This window comes from Mustela putorius, unplaced genomic scaffold (assembly GCF_011764305.1).
Source record: "Mustela putorius furo isolate JIRA1106 unplaced genomic scaffold, ASM1176430v1.1 tig00000224_pilon_pilon_pilon, whole genome shotgun sequence".
Taxonomy (NCBI): Eukaryota; Metazoa; Chordata; class Mammalia; order Carnivora; family Mustelidae; genus Mustela; species Mustela putorius.
This window is the reverse complement of record NW_025421321.1, coordinates 33163107-33180360: the sequence shown is the minus strand read 5'-3', so window position 1 is coordinate 33180360 and position 17254 is coordinate 33163107. Positions and strand designations below refer to the sequence as shown.

The 17254-nt window shown below is 36.9% G+C and overlaps 1 protein-coding gene across 5 annotated transcripts in view; it reads right to left on the bottom strand.

The window, feature by feature from the left end:
- AFTPH (aftiphilin) overlaps positions 1–17254 on the bottom strand; it is a 65640-nt gene that overhangs the window by 26548 nt on the left and 21838 nt on the right. For 4 of the 5 annotated variants that reach the window (XR_006606064.1, XM_004742068.3, XM_004742067.3 and 1 more), the window contains exon 2: positions 10095–12058. Coding sequence is in view for 4 of the 5 variants with exons in the window: in XM_004742068.3 (XP_004742125.1) it covers positions 10095–12026 (1932 nt within the window). In the remaining variant the exon portion in view is untranslated. Of the gene's footprint in view, positions 1–10094; positions 12059–13799; positions 13822–17254 lie in introns of those variants that run through there. The other variant, XM_045077912.1, reaches the window with a different exon arrangement.

Below are 17254 nucleotides of genomic sequence, written 5' to 3'. Positions count from 1 at the left end.
CTAAGAAATTCAATAGTTCATTTAGCATTTTGATGATCTATGTTATCTTTTAAAAATTCTCTACTCTTTTATCTATGGTGTGTTTGAATGTATTTTTGAATAGAACACTGCCTTTCCTCCAAGCAAAGACGGAATATTCCTTAGAGTATTTTCACTGAAAACACTGGCATTTTGGAGTATGTTCATTAATTAAAACTTAATAAATTAGATTAATTTACATTTTGGGGGGTACTACTAGGTTGTTCTACATGTGTAGCCTATGAAAACATTTATTCCCACTTTCCCAACTGTATGTCAGATACATGTAAAATATTTTCAACTTAGCTCAATGTACTACTTAAATATCAAACAAGAATACAAACTATTAAGTTAAAGATTGTTGTTAGTGTACTCCTGAAATGATACTGAGTGTACAAGAAAACGCCACATCATGGTGGTATTTCCTGCCAAGTAACAAAAATAAGTTAACGCTTGATTTCCATTGTTTAGCATAGTCAGCAAACAGGAAAATGAAAAACAAAAGGAAAAATCTTCACAAACATGTTTTCCAAACCAAAATCTCTCTTCTGAAAGCAGTATCAGAGCAAAAAACTTAACACTGAATAATTAGTCTCAGGGTACTCTTCTGCTATCTCTACAAAAGTTACTCGAACACCTTCATTATATTCCTGTGTGTGATATGGGAAAAGCTTCTCAGTATCAATTATGAAACCTACAGTAAAGAGTAGACTCAAGATCCCCAGGCTTGTGAAACCTGAGTGTGTCAAGGGGACCTGCACTTACTTGCTTCAACAGAGGGAATGGACAGACACTACTTTTAAAGGGATCAGATAACCATCTAATTGGAAACATGATGAGCCCTGGCTCCTTCTGGGCAGGGAAGGTAAACAAAAACTCACCTATGACTAAATTTTACTTCTCTGTAAATTAAAACTGAATCTCTCTCATATCCTCTTTGTTATCCTTTTAATGGGAAAGAAAAAATATTTATCAAAGGAAGGAAGAAATAACCCCAAAACACCTCAGTTAATTGGGCAATATTATACCTAACTATCAGTCTTATGTACACCAGTGAGCAAATTGTCAAATCAGTGGAATGTACATGAACAAACATCATCACATCACCTCACCTTTTCTCATACAGAATGTAAATTACATGAAAAACTTAAAAGAAAGTTCCATTTATCTTTGCGGTTAGATATTACACCCAATTGCTTCAAATATTTTGTTGAATGAAGTAGAGCAGGGATCAGCAATTCTTTCTTTTCTTTTAGCTATTCTTTTTTTTTTTTTTAAAGATTTTATTTATTTATTTGACAGAGAGAAATCACAAGTAGACAGAGAGGCAGGCAGAGAGGAAGGGAAGCAGGCTCCCTGCTGAGCAGAGAGCCCGACGTGGGACTCGATCCCAGGACCCGAGCCGAAGGCAGCGGCCCAACACACTGAGCCACCCAGGTGCCCCTTAGCTATTCTTTTTAATATAGGGCCAGATAGTAAGTATTTTCAGCTTTGTGCCATCTATAAACAAATAAGTGAGGTGTGTTCCAATGAAACTTTATTTACTAAAACAGGGAGCAGGATAGATTTGTCTCATAGGCCACAGTTTGCTGACCCCTGAGGTAGAGCAATAAATAACAAAGATTCAAATATCAGAATCCACTAACTACACCACTAACAGCACCACCCACACCACAAGGAGGAACTCTTAACAATTCAAAAAGAAAGCAGCTAACAAAATTAACAAAGATTGTGATGAAAATTAAATTTCCTGACATTTTCCTTTAAAAATACAATTCCCAGCTATGCACAAGACTAGTCTGATGGTAAAAAGGAATCCTCTAAAAAGAGTTTCTTACTAATATGTTGTTCATGATAATACATGCCAAATTTCATTTGCTACTAGTTAATTCCAGGAAGTTAAATGGCTGATTAACTATAATACTTCAATCGAGGGCTGTGGACCTAGAGAGGGGACTCAGCTTCTGGACTTATCAACTGGAAATAGCAGGGGCACTCTCACAGGGTAGGTGATGAATTACAGGATTAAATGTCTGGCACCAGTGTGTGCCTAAGAAGTAACTTTTATCACTACTATTGTTGTTATACAGATGGTACACAAAACACAGTACCCTACCAAGGAATAAAATAAATGTCAAAACTAGGTTCAAATCTCACTAGGGATGTTTCTCTACCACTATTTAGCATTCTAAATCATTATGAAAATACCTGTTTCGATCAATTTCTACCATAAGAAATTAAATAATCCAAATTTCTGCACCCTCCTTAAGATCCTCTTACTGAATTGGAAAATAAGTACCAATTTAAAAATGTCTATCATTAAGAGCCACTTATATTAATAAAACCTCTTACTGTTACTCCTTGTGGATTTTATTTTTTATGAAAAAAAATTTTTGGGTGGGGGGACACCTGGGTGGCTCAGTGGGTTAAGCCTCTGCCTTTGGCTCAGGTCATGATCCCAGGGTACTGGGATCAAGCCCCACATCAGGCACTCTGCTTGGCAGGGAACCTGCTTCCTCCCCTCTCTCTGCCTGCCTCTTTGCCTACCAGTGATCTCTCTCTCTCTCTCTCTGTCAAATAAAGAAATAAAACCTTTAAAAAATTATTATTTTTTTTTTTGAGAGAGAGAAAAGAGGGGGGTGCAGAGCAGAGAGAGATGGAGAATCTTAAGCAGTGCCCAGTTTAATATCTACAATAGCCTTAAACCAAATGAGTAATAAAATATTATATCAACACTAGGGTCAACAAAGTAAAGTATTATTTAAACTTGGACTTACTCTACTGTGTATAAGTGAAAAGGAACTTAATATTACCCTGCTTATAAGAATTCTTATTTCTGTATAGAGTATATCTAGCCATAAGAGGCAATCAACTCCTGGTTTTGATTAAATGGAGACACTACATACTTTTAAACTCCTTGTAGCTGATTAACTCAGAAAAAGATGTGAATTAAATAGTAATATTTATTAATATGTTACAATACATGTGGACTTGTATTAGATATAAAATTCTAAAGGACTGTATTTTATTATTTGGAATTAGAGGTAAAGTCAGACTGTGTAAATGAGTTTCCCTAGGCAGACAATGCAGTATGTATAAATCAAACAATATCAGTATAACCCTAAACAGTTCAAGAAAGTGAGCACCTAAATTCAGTAAAATATCAAAAGATGTTCTCTGAAACATAGTTAGAAACTGCAACAGCCTGATATAGCTCATTATGTTTTTTATTTAATGCTTACACAGTGCTCACCACATGCCAGGCATTATTCTAAATGCTTTACAAATATTAACTTGAAGAACACAGAGGAACCACAGGTGGAAGGTGACAGTCATATTATTATCCCCATTTTCTAGAGGAGAAAAATGGAGCACTAAGAGGTTAACTCGCCCACAGTCAGATGAGTATTACACTCTGAATCCTAATTTAGGGAGTATAGTTTCAGAGTCTGTGTTCTTACATGCTGTATTAAAGCTGTCATCAAAGCAGTTTTTTTTTTAAAGATTTGTATTAAAGATTTTACTTATTTATTTGACAGAGATCACAAATAGGCAGAGAAGCAGGCAGAGAGAGAGGAGGAAGCAGGGTCCCTGCTGAGCCGAGAGCCCGATGTGGGGCTCAATCCCAGGACCCTGGGATCATGACCTGAGCTGAAGGCAGAGGCTTTAACCCACTGAGCCATCCAGGAGCCCCCATCAAAGCAGTTTTAAGCTCAATCTCTAAAAATTATAGGAGCTTTGAGGGCAGGGAATGTGTCTCATTTTGAATGTCCAGTACTTAGGTTTCTGTACCAGCCGATACAGAAATGTTAGCGAGATCAGTGTGCACTAGATTTAAAATACAAAACAAAATACACTTCACTTTTATTTAAGACTGCAGGGGGCATATTTGTTCTACTTATGAAAGTATATCTTTTTATAAGCCATCTAAACCATTTTTGTACATAGGTTGGATATATTTATATAATTTAACAAGTATAAATAATAACTGAATCCCTTACATACTAGGTACTATTGCTTGATACTTACATATATTACTTTATGTATCTTTTAAAAAAAAATCCCAAAAGCTAAGTATCATTGTTTCCAATATTAGAGATGAAATGAAAGCTCAGGGAGTAAATTTTTGGTTTGTTACCAGAAAGTCAGCATTCAGGATTTGGGGGAGACTTGTAACCTGTTTGTGACTGGGGCCTACCAACTGGGAAACTCTTCATTCAATAATACGACTTGTTTGCATCAGTGGGTGAAATGAAATGGCTGCTTATATACCTCCTACCCTAAACATGGAGATATGACAGAACTCAGAATGAGTACAAATGAAAGCTATACAGGGACAAACGTGCTCCCTCTTCTGATGGTTAATTTTTTTTTTTTTTTAAAGACTTAATTTATTTGACAGACAGAGATCACGAGTAGGCAGAGAGGCAGGCAGAGAGAGAGGAAGGAAGCAGGCTCCCTGCTGAGCAGAGAGCCCGATGGGGGGCTCAATCCCACAACCCTGGGATCATGACCTGAGCCAAAGGCAGAGGCTTTAACCCACTGAGCCACCCAGGTGCCCCAATAAATAAAATCAACAAACAACAACAAAAAAGAAAATCTCATTCAGTTTTCCAAAGGGGTGTATAAGACCAGCACCTATGATCCTAGACTCTGGTTCTTATGCCACTCAAATGTGTGTCTTCTTTAAAGTATCTTGTATTTTTAAGGTAGTTCCTAAGGTTCTTTCAACATATTTCTAGTTTTCTTTCTTTCTTCTGAACAAAAGTTGATTAACATTAATAGTTTTAACATTGATAGCAATAGACCTTACTCTTAAGTGGAAATTTAGAAGAAATATAAAATCCACTGGGTAATTTTATCTTCCATTTAAGAGGTTACTTTATGCCTTGCCACCATTAAATATTAAGTAAGATATCAAGTACAATCTACAGTCGTACACTTTACCGATTCCCAATTTCAAGCTATAACATAAGAAAAGTGACTAACTGTAATATTCACCATGCTCTAAAAAGATGGTTTGGCCCTTCTGCACAGTTTGTGGATAAATCTAATAAGATATTTCTACCTATTTTTGCAGAATCTTCTGAGGGAAAAATAACAAAAGAAATTGCTATCCAGATACTTCAAGTAAGCAAAGAGCTATAAGGCCAAAATCTCAATTTCTTAAAAAAAACAACAACAACAACAACGGAACTGAGATATAATTGACATACATTACATTAGTTTCAGGAGTACAGCATAATGATTTATATGTATATATTGCAAAATGATCACAGTAAGTCAGTCTATCACCACACATAGTTACAAATTTTTTATTTCTTGTGATGAGAGTTTTTAAGATCTATTTTCTTAGAGATTTTCAAATATACAACAGTATTATTAACTAAAGTCACCATGCTACACATCTCCAGGACTTATTTATTTTATAACTGGAAGTCTGTATCTTTTGACCACTTAATTTATTTGGTTGCTTATGTTTTCAGTAGTAAGTTCAGGTGTTCATCCACAGAAAGGAAAACATGCACAAATCTTATGCAGATGATTAAATAAACAAACTAACCCCACATTTTTGTGGTGTGGGTTAGAGTCAGTTTGAGAATGCTGATTTTCCGGTAAAAAACGCAAAATTTACTTTCAAAGTAAAATAGGCCAAATTATTCATAATTTTCTTCCTTTTTCTTTTGTGATACTCTTAATTTTTAAGGCTCTCTAAACAAATCTTCATCTAGTAACACTTTCCCAGGAACATTATCAAGTAGATGGCTAATAAGGAAAAATTGCTCATAGCTTCCATTAATATAAAGAGATTATTTACCAATTACCTAAACTTTCAAGTAACATCCACAGCAATATTTTAAAAATCTTATAAAAGTTCAGAGTTAAATGCAGTACTTACAATAAATCTAAGAAAAGTAATCTTGGTTATTTCAATCAAATTTCCTTTCTGGAATATTAATAGGTTAAAGAAAGAAAGAAAGGGAGGCAGAAAGTAAGGGAGAAAGGAAGAAAGAAAGAAAGAAATCTGGAAAAAAGGACTGCTTTGAAAGTAAGGAGAATTTTTTTTTGGTTATCATCATTTTGCTTTGAATCTTAGCCCAAAAACCAAAGAACAGTTTAAACCTCTTTTCCAATTTGTACAACAGAGATACCACTACTTGTTTTCTACAATTTATAAGAATGTTAACAAGAAAATGAAATATATTGAGCTCTGGGTTCTCAGGAAAAAATATTCAGTGAGAGGGAAGAATATTTCTCAATAAATGGTCATGTATGGCTTTTATTTATTTATTTTTAAAGATTTTATTTATTTATTTGACAGAGAGAGATCACAAGTAGGCAGAGAGACAGGCAGAGAGAGAGAGGAGGAGGAAGCAGGCTTCCTGCTGAGCAGAGAGCCCGATGCGGGACTCGATCCCAGGACCCTGAGATCATGACCTGAGCCAAAGGCAGCGGCTTAACCCACTGAGCCACCCAGGCGCCCCATGTATGGCTTTTATATCAAGGCTTGAACCTCTAAGGCTCACCAGACCCACATTTATGAATTAATTTGACTAAAACCATTTTATAAGTTTCTTTTTTTTTTTTTTAAAGATTTTATTCATTTTATTTGACAGAGATCACAAGTAGGCATAGAGGCAGGCAGAGAGAGAGGAGGAAGCAGGCTCCCCGCTGAGCAGAGAGCCCGATGTGGGGCTCGATCCCAGGACCCCGAGATCATGACCTGAGCCGAAGGCAGCGGCTTAATCCAGTGATCCACCCAGGCGCCCCCCCATTTTATAAGTTTCAAAGATGTCTTCTTGGTTGACTTTTCCCTAAGTAATAAATTATTACAATAAAGCTGCAATAACTGACAGTCTCTTGACCCAAGGAAGATATATTTTATTAAAATATTAAGATATCTATGGGTAGCCTGAAAAAAGGAAATTACTAAAAAATAGGGACCCAGAAGATGTCACAGTGAAAAGTAAAAATTTGAAAGGACAACTGCACCATTTGTCTCATTTCTTAAAACCATGACTTGTTCCCCATGTTTGTTTAACTGAATTAACTGATCTATGAATTCTAAAAGACTCACAACATTCTGTCAAGGCAGAATTTGGACAAAATGACTTGAAGGCATTCTATTCTGTCCAGGACAGAATTACTGCATCCAGCTAAGATTCAAGAGGAATAAGTCATTCTAAATTTTACCATGAAAATCCTAATGTTTACTGTCATTTGAGGCTCCTGGGTAGCTCAGTCAGTTAAGTGTCCAACTCTTGATTTCAGCCCAGGTCATGATCTTAGAGTCCTGAGATCAAGCGCCACGTGAGGCTCTTACATTCAGTGGGGAGTCTGCTTTTCTCTCTCCCTCTCTCTCTGCCCCTTTCCCTCTGCTCCTCCCCATGCTTGTGCATGCTCTCTAAAATAAATAAATCTTTAAAAAAAAAAAAAAGGAAAAAAAAAGAACCCGACATTCACTGTCATTAATAAGTGAGGATTCCTGTTCTGTCCCCAACACTGTAGCAAGTAGGAGAAACATTTTAGGAAAAATACCAGTGAATCTAATCCTCTCCTAAGGGACTTACTCACATTAATGTACTTTTCCAGCATATTCTGGGAGAGGAAGAAACTGCAGGCCACAAGCTGCCTTCACAAAAGCAGGTAAGAATGAAAATCACTTCCAATTCAGTCATTTACTCAGCAGGGCTTACCCAATTCCCTACCTCAATTTCCTTCTAAACTTCTCTTCCAGTCCCTTCCACCAATTTCTCCTTTCCAAAATCCATCTCTAAATTCTATTCATTTTCCAAACCTATCAGCAAAAATAAAAGTCTGATGAGTGAGCCAAACAAATCTCAGGAAGTCTTAAAGGTATCTTGCCACATCTACACAGTTTTTGCTCTATCTTTACAAAACACAATCATACTACAAAATTTTTATTTTTCATTCACTTCAGAATTTACTGTCATTTTATCTTCACAAAAATCCTCTGAAGTGGATTATCTGTCTCTCTTTTTTTTAACAAGCAACTGATCTCAGAAGTAACTTGTCCAAAATCAGAAAGCTTCTAAGAGGCTGAGTCAAGACTCAAACTCAGATTTGTAAATTATATAAAGCTTATATACTTTATTACCTCTTATATCTAGTTATCAAGTTATAAACAACTTTAATCAACTAGTGTAATGCAAAAAATTCCTTTTGAAGTGGTCATAGTTTAAAAAATTCATTATCTCATGATGTTGTAAGTTCTAGAGCTATAAAGATCATTTAATACCAGTGTCACCTTATAGTAAGATGAAACTAAATAGGAAAGGATTAGGTCAAAGTCAACAGTCTTGGCTTTGTATAATTAGTTTACTCATTGTTTAAAATGGAAACCTTCTACTTCAATAATAAATTCATCAACAGGAATAATACACACGAGCCAAATCATATCATAACTGAATTAGGGAATTAAGCTCTTCAGACTCTCAAAGTCAAATGAAAAGTGATTAGCTATTTCCACCACCTGGTAATACCATAATAATATCTTCATGTATCAAAGCAATGATGTATAACCATTTCAATTAACACTCAGACTTTGGAAATACTTCTAACTGAAAATGGTTTGCTTAGCGTAAGATAACTGGAAGAATTGGCAGATTCTGATCTTGTGCTTTGTGTCTTTAAAAGAAGCTCGTTGAGATGAGTGTTATTTTTATCAATTGCCACTACAAAGCAGTGATTTTCTAGGAGTGCTCTTTTTGACACCTCTGGGGTTGAGGAAAAGTTAGGCTTAGCACAGGGTATAACTCAGGATTGGGGAACAGCCTGGATATCAAACTGTGTCTTTAGGAGATAACTTTAAGTCCAAATAAATCATAGTGCTCTTCTCTGAAAGAGTCTGGAACAGAGAAGGATAAAGTACAGGTGCTGGGGGGCTAAAAATATTCTCCCTGACACACCTACTCCCCAGAAAGTGTAAACATAAATGGACATTTGCAGGATATTATAAGTAAATAAATACAGCCACAGTAAATCAACCCATGACTGTTCCTTGTTCTAGATCTACCCTTAATTCTTCTCATCCCTCATCCCAGGTCTTTAGTCGCTGTCAAATTCCGAAGTCCAAATCCGCTTTGTTCAAATTCTTTCTAGCCTTCAATTCCCTACAACCTTTAGCAGAGGCTGAGGTTTCAAATTCTGTTTGCTCTCTCCTGAACTCAAAACTACTTCAGGGGCACCTGGATAGCTCAACTGGTTAAGTGGCTGGCTCTTGATTTCAGGCCAGGTCGTGATCTCAGAGACCTGGGATCAAGCCCCTCCTCCATTGGGCTCTGTGGGGAGTGTGTTTGAGGGTTCTTTCTCTCTCCCTCTTCCTCTGCCCCTACCCCAGCTCATGCACGTGCTCTGGTTCTCTCTCAAATCAATCAACCAATCAATCAATCTTAAAACAAACTGTACTCCACCCTCCTAGGTCTTTTGGTGGGCAAAATTAAGAGACATTATTTCTGAAACTTAAAAAAAAACTTCTGGGGGCGCCTGGGTGGCTCAGTGGGTTAAGCCTCTGCCTTCGGCTCAGGTCATGATCCCGGGGGCCTGGGATCGAGTCCCGCATTGGGCTCTCTGCTCAGCGGGGAGCCTGATTCTCCTCATCTCTCTCTCTGTCTGTCTCTCTGCCTATTTGTGATCCCTCTCTGTCAAATAAATAAATAAAATCTTAAAAAAAAAAACCCTTCTGTATTTCAGTTTAACCTTCTTCTGAATAATCACCATAAAGGTAAAAGCGAAAGGATTCACTGGATAGTTAATTAGCTAAACAATGAATTTTTATTTAGGTGCTATTTATGTTAATCAAAAAGCCAAGCTGATGAATTTCTGTAAATATTAAACTCACTGAGATAAAGAAAAGCTTTCCAAACACTACTTACTATAGGACTGTCTATTTAAAGTTTACAAAAGGGTTGTGAAAAATTTAACTGACATACAAATCCAGCAAGCATTATGTATCATGAGAGACTCCTTCAGCAGGTACCCAATCTAGAAATACTTTCTGAAAAGCCTCCACAGCAATTAATTTATCATACAAAATAGAGAAAATCAGTAAATACCTGAACTGAAGTGGCTGTTTCCTGCAAATGGCCACCAGCAACTGCTCCTTTGGAAGTTGCTGAAGGGACACTGTGCATTTTGGGGGTTCCTGGAGTAGCAATCTTTTCATCTGTCCTATGTGACTGCCAGGTTTCCTTTCGATGGTGAGATTCAGTAGCCTGCTGGTCTCCAAAAGCAGCCCAAGAGCAACTATCTTTCTGTCCACCCTCAAAAGCATTCCAATCTACAACTTGGCTAGGCCCAGCCGAACTGAAGTCCGCAAAATCATCAGAGTCTTGAAAAGCACTGCAGTCATCTTGTATATTTGGCACAGAATCGAAATCTCCAAATTCACCTTCTTGCCCAATTTCCAGTTTTGAAACAGGATCAGTGCCTGTCTCAGTAGACTTTCCTCCCAACTTACATTCCTCTGATGAATTATCAGAAGTCTGTTTTAGGTCAGACTCTGTAAATATAATTTCATCTTGGCAAGAAACAGCATTCGTATCCCCAAATTCTCCGAAGTCATCACCTGGTTCACTAAAATGTGGAAAATGCTCTGAGGACTCTTCAAAAGTGATATCGCTCATTGAATCTTGAGTACCAGTAACAAAAGGTGGAGTTGTGCCACTGGCTGTGCCGAAGTCACCAAACTCATCCTCATTAGTATCGTTGCAAGTCACAAAGTCAATACTACTATCACCATTTTTTACACTTATAGAATCATCCAGAACATTTTCTTCTGTAGGATCAATGCTGGGGCTTTGGGAATAAGTAAACTTTCTATTTTCTTCTTTGGAAGAACCAACTTCATTATTAGCATCAGAAGCTTTAATAGAATCCATACATAGGTCAGCACACTCAGGAGTAAACAAATCAAGTTTTTCCTCAGTTTTATACTCTTCTCTCATACTGGATTCTGAATTATCAGCTGAGTCTGCCAAATTCCAAGGCTTTGACTGAACACTTGATTTTAAAAATTTGTCCTGCTGCAATGCTGGAAGGCCTTGTTTTTCAGTACTGAAAACTCTGGTACTCATTATGCTTATTTCTGAAACACAAACCTGATCCTCTGCATCCATGTCTCCTTTATCATCAAAACTTCTACCCAAAGACACTACTTTTACAGAATTCAGTTCACTGACTCTGTTAATTTTATTGTTTTCCTGAATGGTTAATGCTTCTCTATCATTTAAAACTTCATATCCTATTTCTTCTAGTTGTATCCTTTCCTTTTTGGAAAATGTGGCAAAATCTGCAAATTCCTCAGCAGGACTAGGTGCACAGTCTAAGTTATACTCAGTACTATGAGTGCTAAGAGGCTTTCTTCCTTTTGAATTGGCTACAGTGTCCAGATCTTCTGTTCCCTGAGGATTTACAGTTTCCAGTACTGCAAACCCATTTGTCAGAATCTCCAGACAAGGAGACTTTTCACCATTGCAGCTCTCTAACTGCTTGTTTTGATGAACAACATTCACATCAGTTCTAAAATCTCCTGGAGAGAAACCTTCAGGTGTTCCAACATTCTGTCTCTGCTTCACTACAGTATTTAAATCTCCCAGACTTTCTACGCCATCAATGGAAGTATCTAACGTTTTAGATGAAATTATTTCTTTGCTGGTGGTAGAAAGTAAAACATCAGACTGTCCTTTTACAGGAGAAGAAAGTTCAGCTGTGATGTCTTTATCGTTACCATTTTTAATGGACTTAAAGCTAGTAAGGCTATCTACATTTTCTGAGAAATCATGAATTGGCATAAAATGGTTTGAAGGTACAAACTCTTCCTTGGGACGAGTATAATCTGGTGCATCAAAATCAACAAACCCTACACCAGAAGGGCTAACTTCTGAAAACCCACCAAACTCCCCAAATTCATCATCATCATCATCCTCGGCTCCATTGTCTAGTGGTGGTGGGGATGAAGAGTACATTCGAATGATGTCTGGCTCCATTGCTCAACTGCTTTCAAATAATTAATTTACACCTGAAAAAAAAAAAAAAGAACAGGGTTGGTTTTTTTGTTTTTTTTTTTTGGAGGGGACAGGTTACATATATTAAGGTCTTCCAAAATTCTCTCAAAGCTATTTCAAAACAATGCAAATTCACAGTGCTCTGTTTTGTATCTTTCAAATTATTTTTCTCTTAGTTGCGATTACTTTACACAGCTATAATAGCAAAAAAAACCAAAAAACAAAAAAAACAAAACCTCTCCTCTAGTATATGTTTCCAAAAACACTGGTATTACATTACTGAACTTGAGGTTTCCAAAAAAGTTGGAATAAACGCAAACGTATATTTACAAAATACTCTCTCAGGGAACTTGCTTGTTCGCTTAAGTTCTCTTTCCAGTCTGTCGGGGATTCAGGGCCTGCCTTACGGATTTGTATGACTTCTTTATAAATAAGACATGAAAATTTTATCTCTACTAATTGCTACAATATCCTCACTTTGCTTTTCAATGTTTATTTCTGACCCAAGTTAATTTTCTTTTTAAATAGACTAAAAGAGCAGTTTTTTAAAGAGCAGTTTTAGGTTCACTGCAACACTGAGCAGAAGGTACAGTAAATTTCTATATATTCCACACCCCTACTCGTGCATAGCCTCCTCTATTATGAACATCCTATACCAGAGTGGTGTATTTGATACAACTGATGAACCTACACTGACATATACCACAACACTATCACCCAAGGTCCATAGTTTATATTAGGGTTTGCTCTTGGTGCTGTACACTCTTGGTTAGGACAAATGCATAAATATGAATCCACCATTAAAGTATCACACAGAGTAATTTCGATGCCCTAAAAATCCTCTGTTCCACCCATTCATCCTTCCTTTTCCCCTGCCCCTAGCAACCACTGATCTTTTTACTGTCTCCACAGTCTTGTATTTTCTGGGATATCATATAGTTGGAATCTTACAGTATGTCACATCATATGTAGCCTGTACATACTACATGACTGGTTCTTTCACTTACTAAGACGCATCTAAGCCTCCTCCATGTCTTTTCATGGTTGATAGCTCATTTCTTTTTAGTGCTGAATAACATTCCATTGCCTAGATGTAGCCCAGTTTATTTAAGTCAATTAAAAAAAAAACTTTCGGGGCGCCTGCGTGGCTCAGTGGGTTAAGCCGCTGCCTTCGGCTCGGGTCATGATCTCGGGGTCCTGGGATCGAGCCCCACATCGGGCTCTCTGCTCAGCGGGGAGCCTGCTTCCCTCTCTCTCTCTCTGCCTGCCTCTCCGTCTACTTGTGATTTCTCTCTGTCAAATAAATAAATAAAATCTTTAAAAAAAAAAAAAAAACTTTCAATACTGAAGTTGTTTCTGACTTAAAGGAATTTGCAAAAACAATCAAGTTCTCACATATATCCCACCCAATTTCCCACAATGATAGCAGGGTAAATGATGATAGTACATGACCAAACCAGAAAACTGACATCAGTACAACACTATCAACTCAGCTACAGACCTTATTTAGATTTCACCAGTTTTGTATACGTGGGTCTGTGAAATTTTATCACATGTGCAGATTACATTCAAATAACCATCACTGTAACTAGGTTAAGAACTGCTGCAAAATAGTGCAATAATATTCATCAATATAAAGTAACTCCCCTTCAGTTACCTCTCAATTACTCACACCCTCCCCGAAGCCCTAACTCGTGCCAGCTGCTGATCTATCCTCCATCATTATAATTTTGCTACTTCACAAGTATTACCTACATGGAATTAAAGAAGATGTAATTCTTTGAAGTTTTTTTTTTCCATTTGGCTTAATGCCCCTGAGATCCATGTTGTTGCATGTCAAGAGTTCATTCTTTTTTATGCCAAGTAGTCCTCCATTGTATAGCTGCACCACAGTCTGTTTCTCCATTCACTCAATGTAGGACATTTGGATTATTTCTAATCACAAATAATTACAAATACAGCTGCTATGAATATTTATGTACATACTGTTATGTGAACACAAGTTTTTAATTTTCTAAGATAAATTCTCAAGAGTGCAAATGCTTGGTTACAGTAAGTATAAGTTTAACTTTATGAGAAACTGCCAAACTGTTTTCAAAAGTTTAATTTTTCAGGGGACAAACTGATCAACTTTTCATTAGTAATTTTCATTATTTTGCTTTCATATAAGCTTGAGATTTAATATTCCTTTTTTTCTTTTACTTTTAGTTGGTTTTCTTAAAATTTAAATTCAATTAGCCAACATACAGTGCATCATTAGTTTCTAATGTAGTGTTCAGTGATTCATCTGTTGCCACAGTTAGTTGTTTTTTTTTTTTTTTTAAGATTTTATTTATTTATTTGACACAGAGAGAGGGATCACAAGTAGGCAGAGAGGCAGGCAGAGAGATAGGGGAAAGCAGGCTCCCTGCTGAGCAGAGAACCTGATGAAGGGCTCCATCCCAGGACCCTGAGATCATGACCTGGGCCATGACCTGTGCTGAAAGCAGAGGCTTAACCCATTGAGCCACCCAGGTGTCCCTGCAGTTAGTTTTTAATACATCTAGAATTTATTTTGGTATGTGATCTAAGGCAAAGGTCTAAGTAACTTTTTTTCTAAATAGCCAAGCAATTATCATAATCCCGCTTACTCAATAATCCTTCCTATACTCATTAGTTCATGATACCTTCTTGCTATAGACATTTAACTCTCAAATGGAAATCTCTATCTGGATTATCTTGTTCCTTTGTAATAAAAAGTCAATAAGGCCACAAGACAGATTTACATTAAAAGCAAAGGCAGAATTAACAACAAAAGTCCTAGAATAAAACCAGCCCATAAATTGATACTTCCAATGAACTGAAGCCCAAGGAATATTCCCTGCAATTCACAGTTGCAAAATTAGATACATGAAGAAAGTATTTTACTGTAACAGTCAACCAGTTTTGTAAACTCAAAAAACAAAACCACCACTTTCTTCCAACTCTCAGAATAAAATTTTATAAGATTTTCTAGCTATAGGAAGAAGGTACCTTAGAAGCCATTTAATTTAATTAGATATGAAGACAATGAGGCCTATTAGTAAGCAACTTTCCCAAAGGTCACACAGTTGGTTAGTAGAGAATGGCTTCAGAATTTTGAGAAGGATCTTTGAGGTCAATGACTGGTCTGTCACTGAGAGTTATTTGAAAGAAATTTAACAAATCATAAGAAAAAGATTTCATTGTAATATATCTATTTTAAACTGCCCTCCTTACAAAATCAGCATCATAAAGAAGAAAATGATGGCTTTATGAAATACCTTCTTTTCTGCTGATTTAAAGAGAAAAGGAGGGGCGCCTGGGTGGCTCAGTGGTTAAGCCGCTGCCTTCGGCTCAGGTCATGATCTCAGGGTCCTGGGATCGAGTCCCGCATCGGGCTCTCTGCTCAGCAGGGAGCCTGCTTCCTCCTCTCTCTCTCTCTCTCTCTGCCTGCCTCTCTGCCTACTTGTGATTTCTCTCTGTCAAATAAATAAATAAAATCTTAAAAAAAAAAAAAAAAGAGAAAAGGAAAATAACAGTAAGATACATGTAAGCCCTACTTTCTTCCATTGTCCAGAGTCCTGATAACCCCTTCCAATATTTAGGTATACAGGGTAATTTGACCTCTAACAGTTTCCTTGTGATTATGAAGTTCCTATTTTTAAAAATTCTCTAATTTTTTTTTTTAAAGATTTTATTTATTTATTTGACAGAGAGAAATCACAAGTAGATGGAGAGGCAGGCAGAGAGAGAGAGGAAAGCAGGCTCTCTGCTGAGCAGAGAGCCCGATGCGGGACTCGATCCCAGGACTCTGAGATCATGACCTGAGCCGAAGGCAGCGGCTTAACCCACTGAGCCACCCAGGCGCCCCAAAAATTCTCTAATTGTTAATGAATGTGTGGAGAAAAGGCCATTTGCACACACATATTGCTGGTGAGTGTGTAAATTGTTAGAAGGCTTCCAGAAGGCAATCTGGCTATACTATACAAATTGTTTTTTTTTGTTTGTTTGTTTTTTTCCTTAAAAGTAAAACAAAATGCTCCAAGGGATTGTTTAAGCAATCATGCTTTGTCCTTCCAGTAGGATACTATGTAGCCATTAATATCGTGATTCTTCTTCTTCTTTTTTTTTAGTTTAAAAGCATCCATAATGATGGCAACATGTCAAAAGGATACAAAAGCCAGCTTAAAGGAATTCTCAGTGGTAAAATCTGACAATTTGAGCATCAAAATAAAGATAATACTGGATTATAATCTACTGAATAAAAGAAACAAGTCTCAGTTCCTAGATATAAATATGTAAGATAACCGAAGCTTCAAAATACCTTCCCAAAACATAATTACAAAGGAAAAAAGTGTAACTTTACAGTGGTGAAGGGTGACACTTCATCAAATGATCAAAGTGAACATCATTAGTAACAGAAATACTGAAATCATGTATTTATCATCTGACAAGATGCAACAAGACCACCAGACCACTCCTGGAATAACTGCTGCCCCAAACACAGAACCTCAATCTATTCATGAGGAAACTTCAGACAAATTCATATTGAAAGACAGTCTACAAAACAACTGGCCTGTGATCTTCAAAAGTATCAATGTCATGAAAATTAAGGAAAATCTTAAGAACTCTTCCAAATTGAAGATGACTAAAGAGACATGACAAGTAAATTCAACACCTGATTTTCAACTGGCTTCCCTTTCTATACAGGTCATTATAGGGACAACTGTGAAACCAGAATAGAAGCCAAGAGCAATGTGTTGATGCTAATTTCTTGATTTTAAGGGTAGTATTGTGGTTATGCAAGAGAATGTCTTTGGTTGTCAGAAATGCACACTAACATACTTGGGCGAGGTGAAAATAGTAGACACACCCTTTGTCTAGCTCCCCTAATGGTGAATCGTATATAGTTCTAGTACAAGAGCAAACCTGGAAATGGACCATGTTGGCACAGTACTATTAACCAGACTACAGACCTTATTCAGTCTTCACCTTTATAAAACAAAACAAAAACTTGCATCCACTTGTGTCTGTGTGTAGTTCTGTTCAATTTTATCCTATGTACAGATTGGTGCAACTACCACAACTACCAAAATACAGAACTGCTCCCTCTCCTGCACCCCATCCTTGCACAACCACCGATCTGTCTTCCACCTCCATAGTTTTGTCATTTCAAAAGTGTTATGTAAATGAAATTATATAGTATGTAA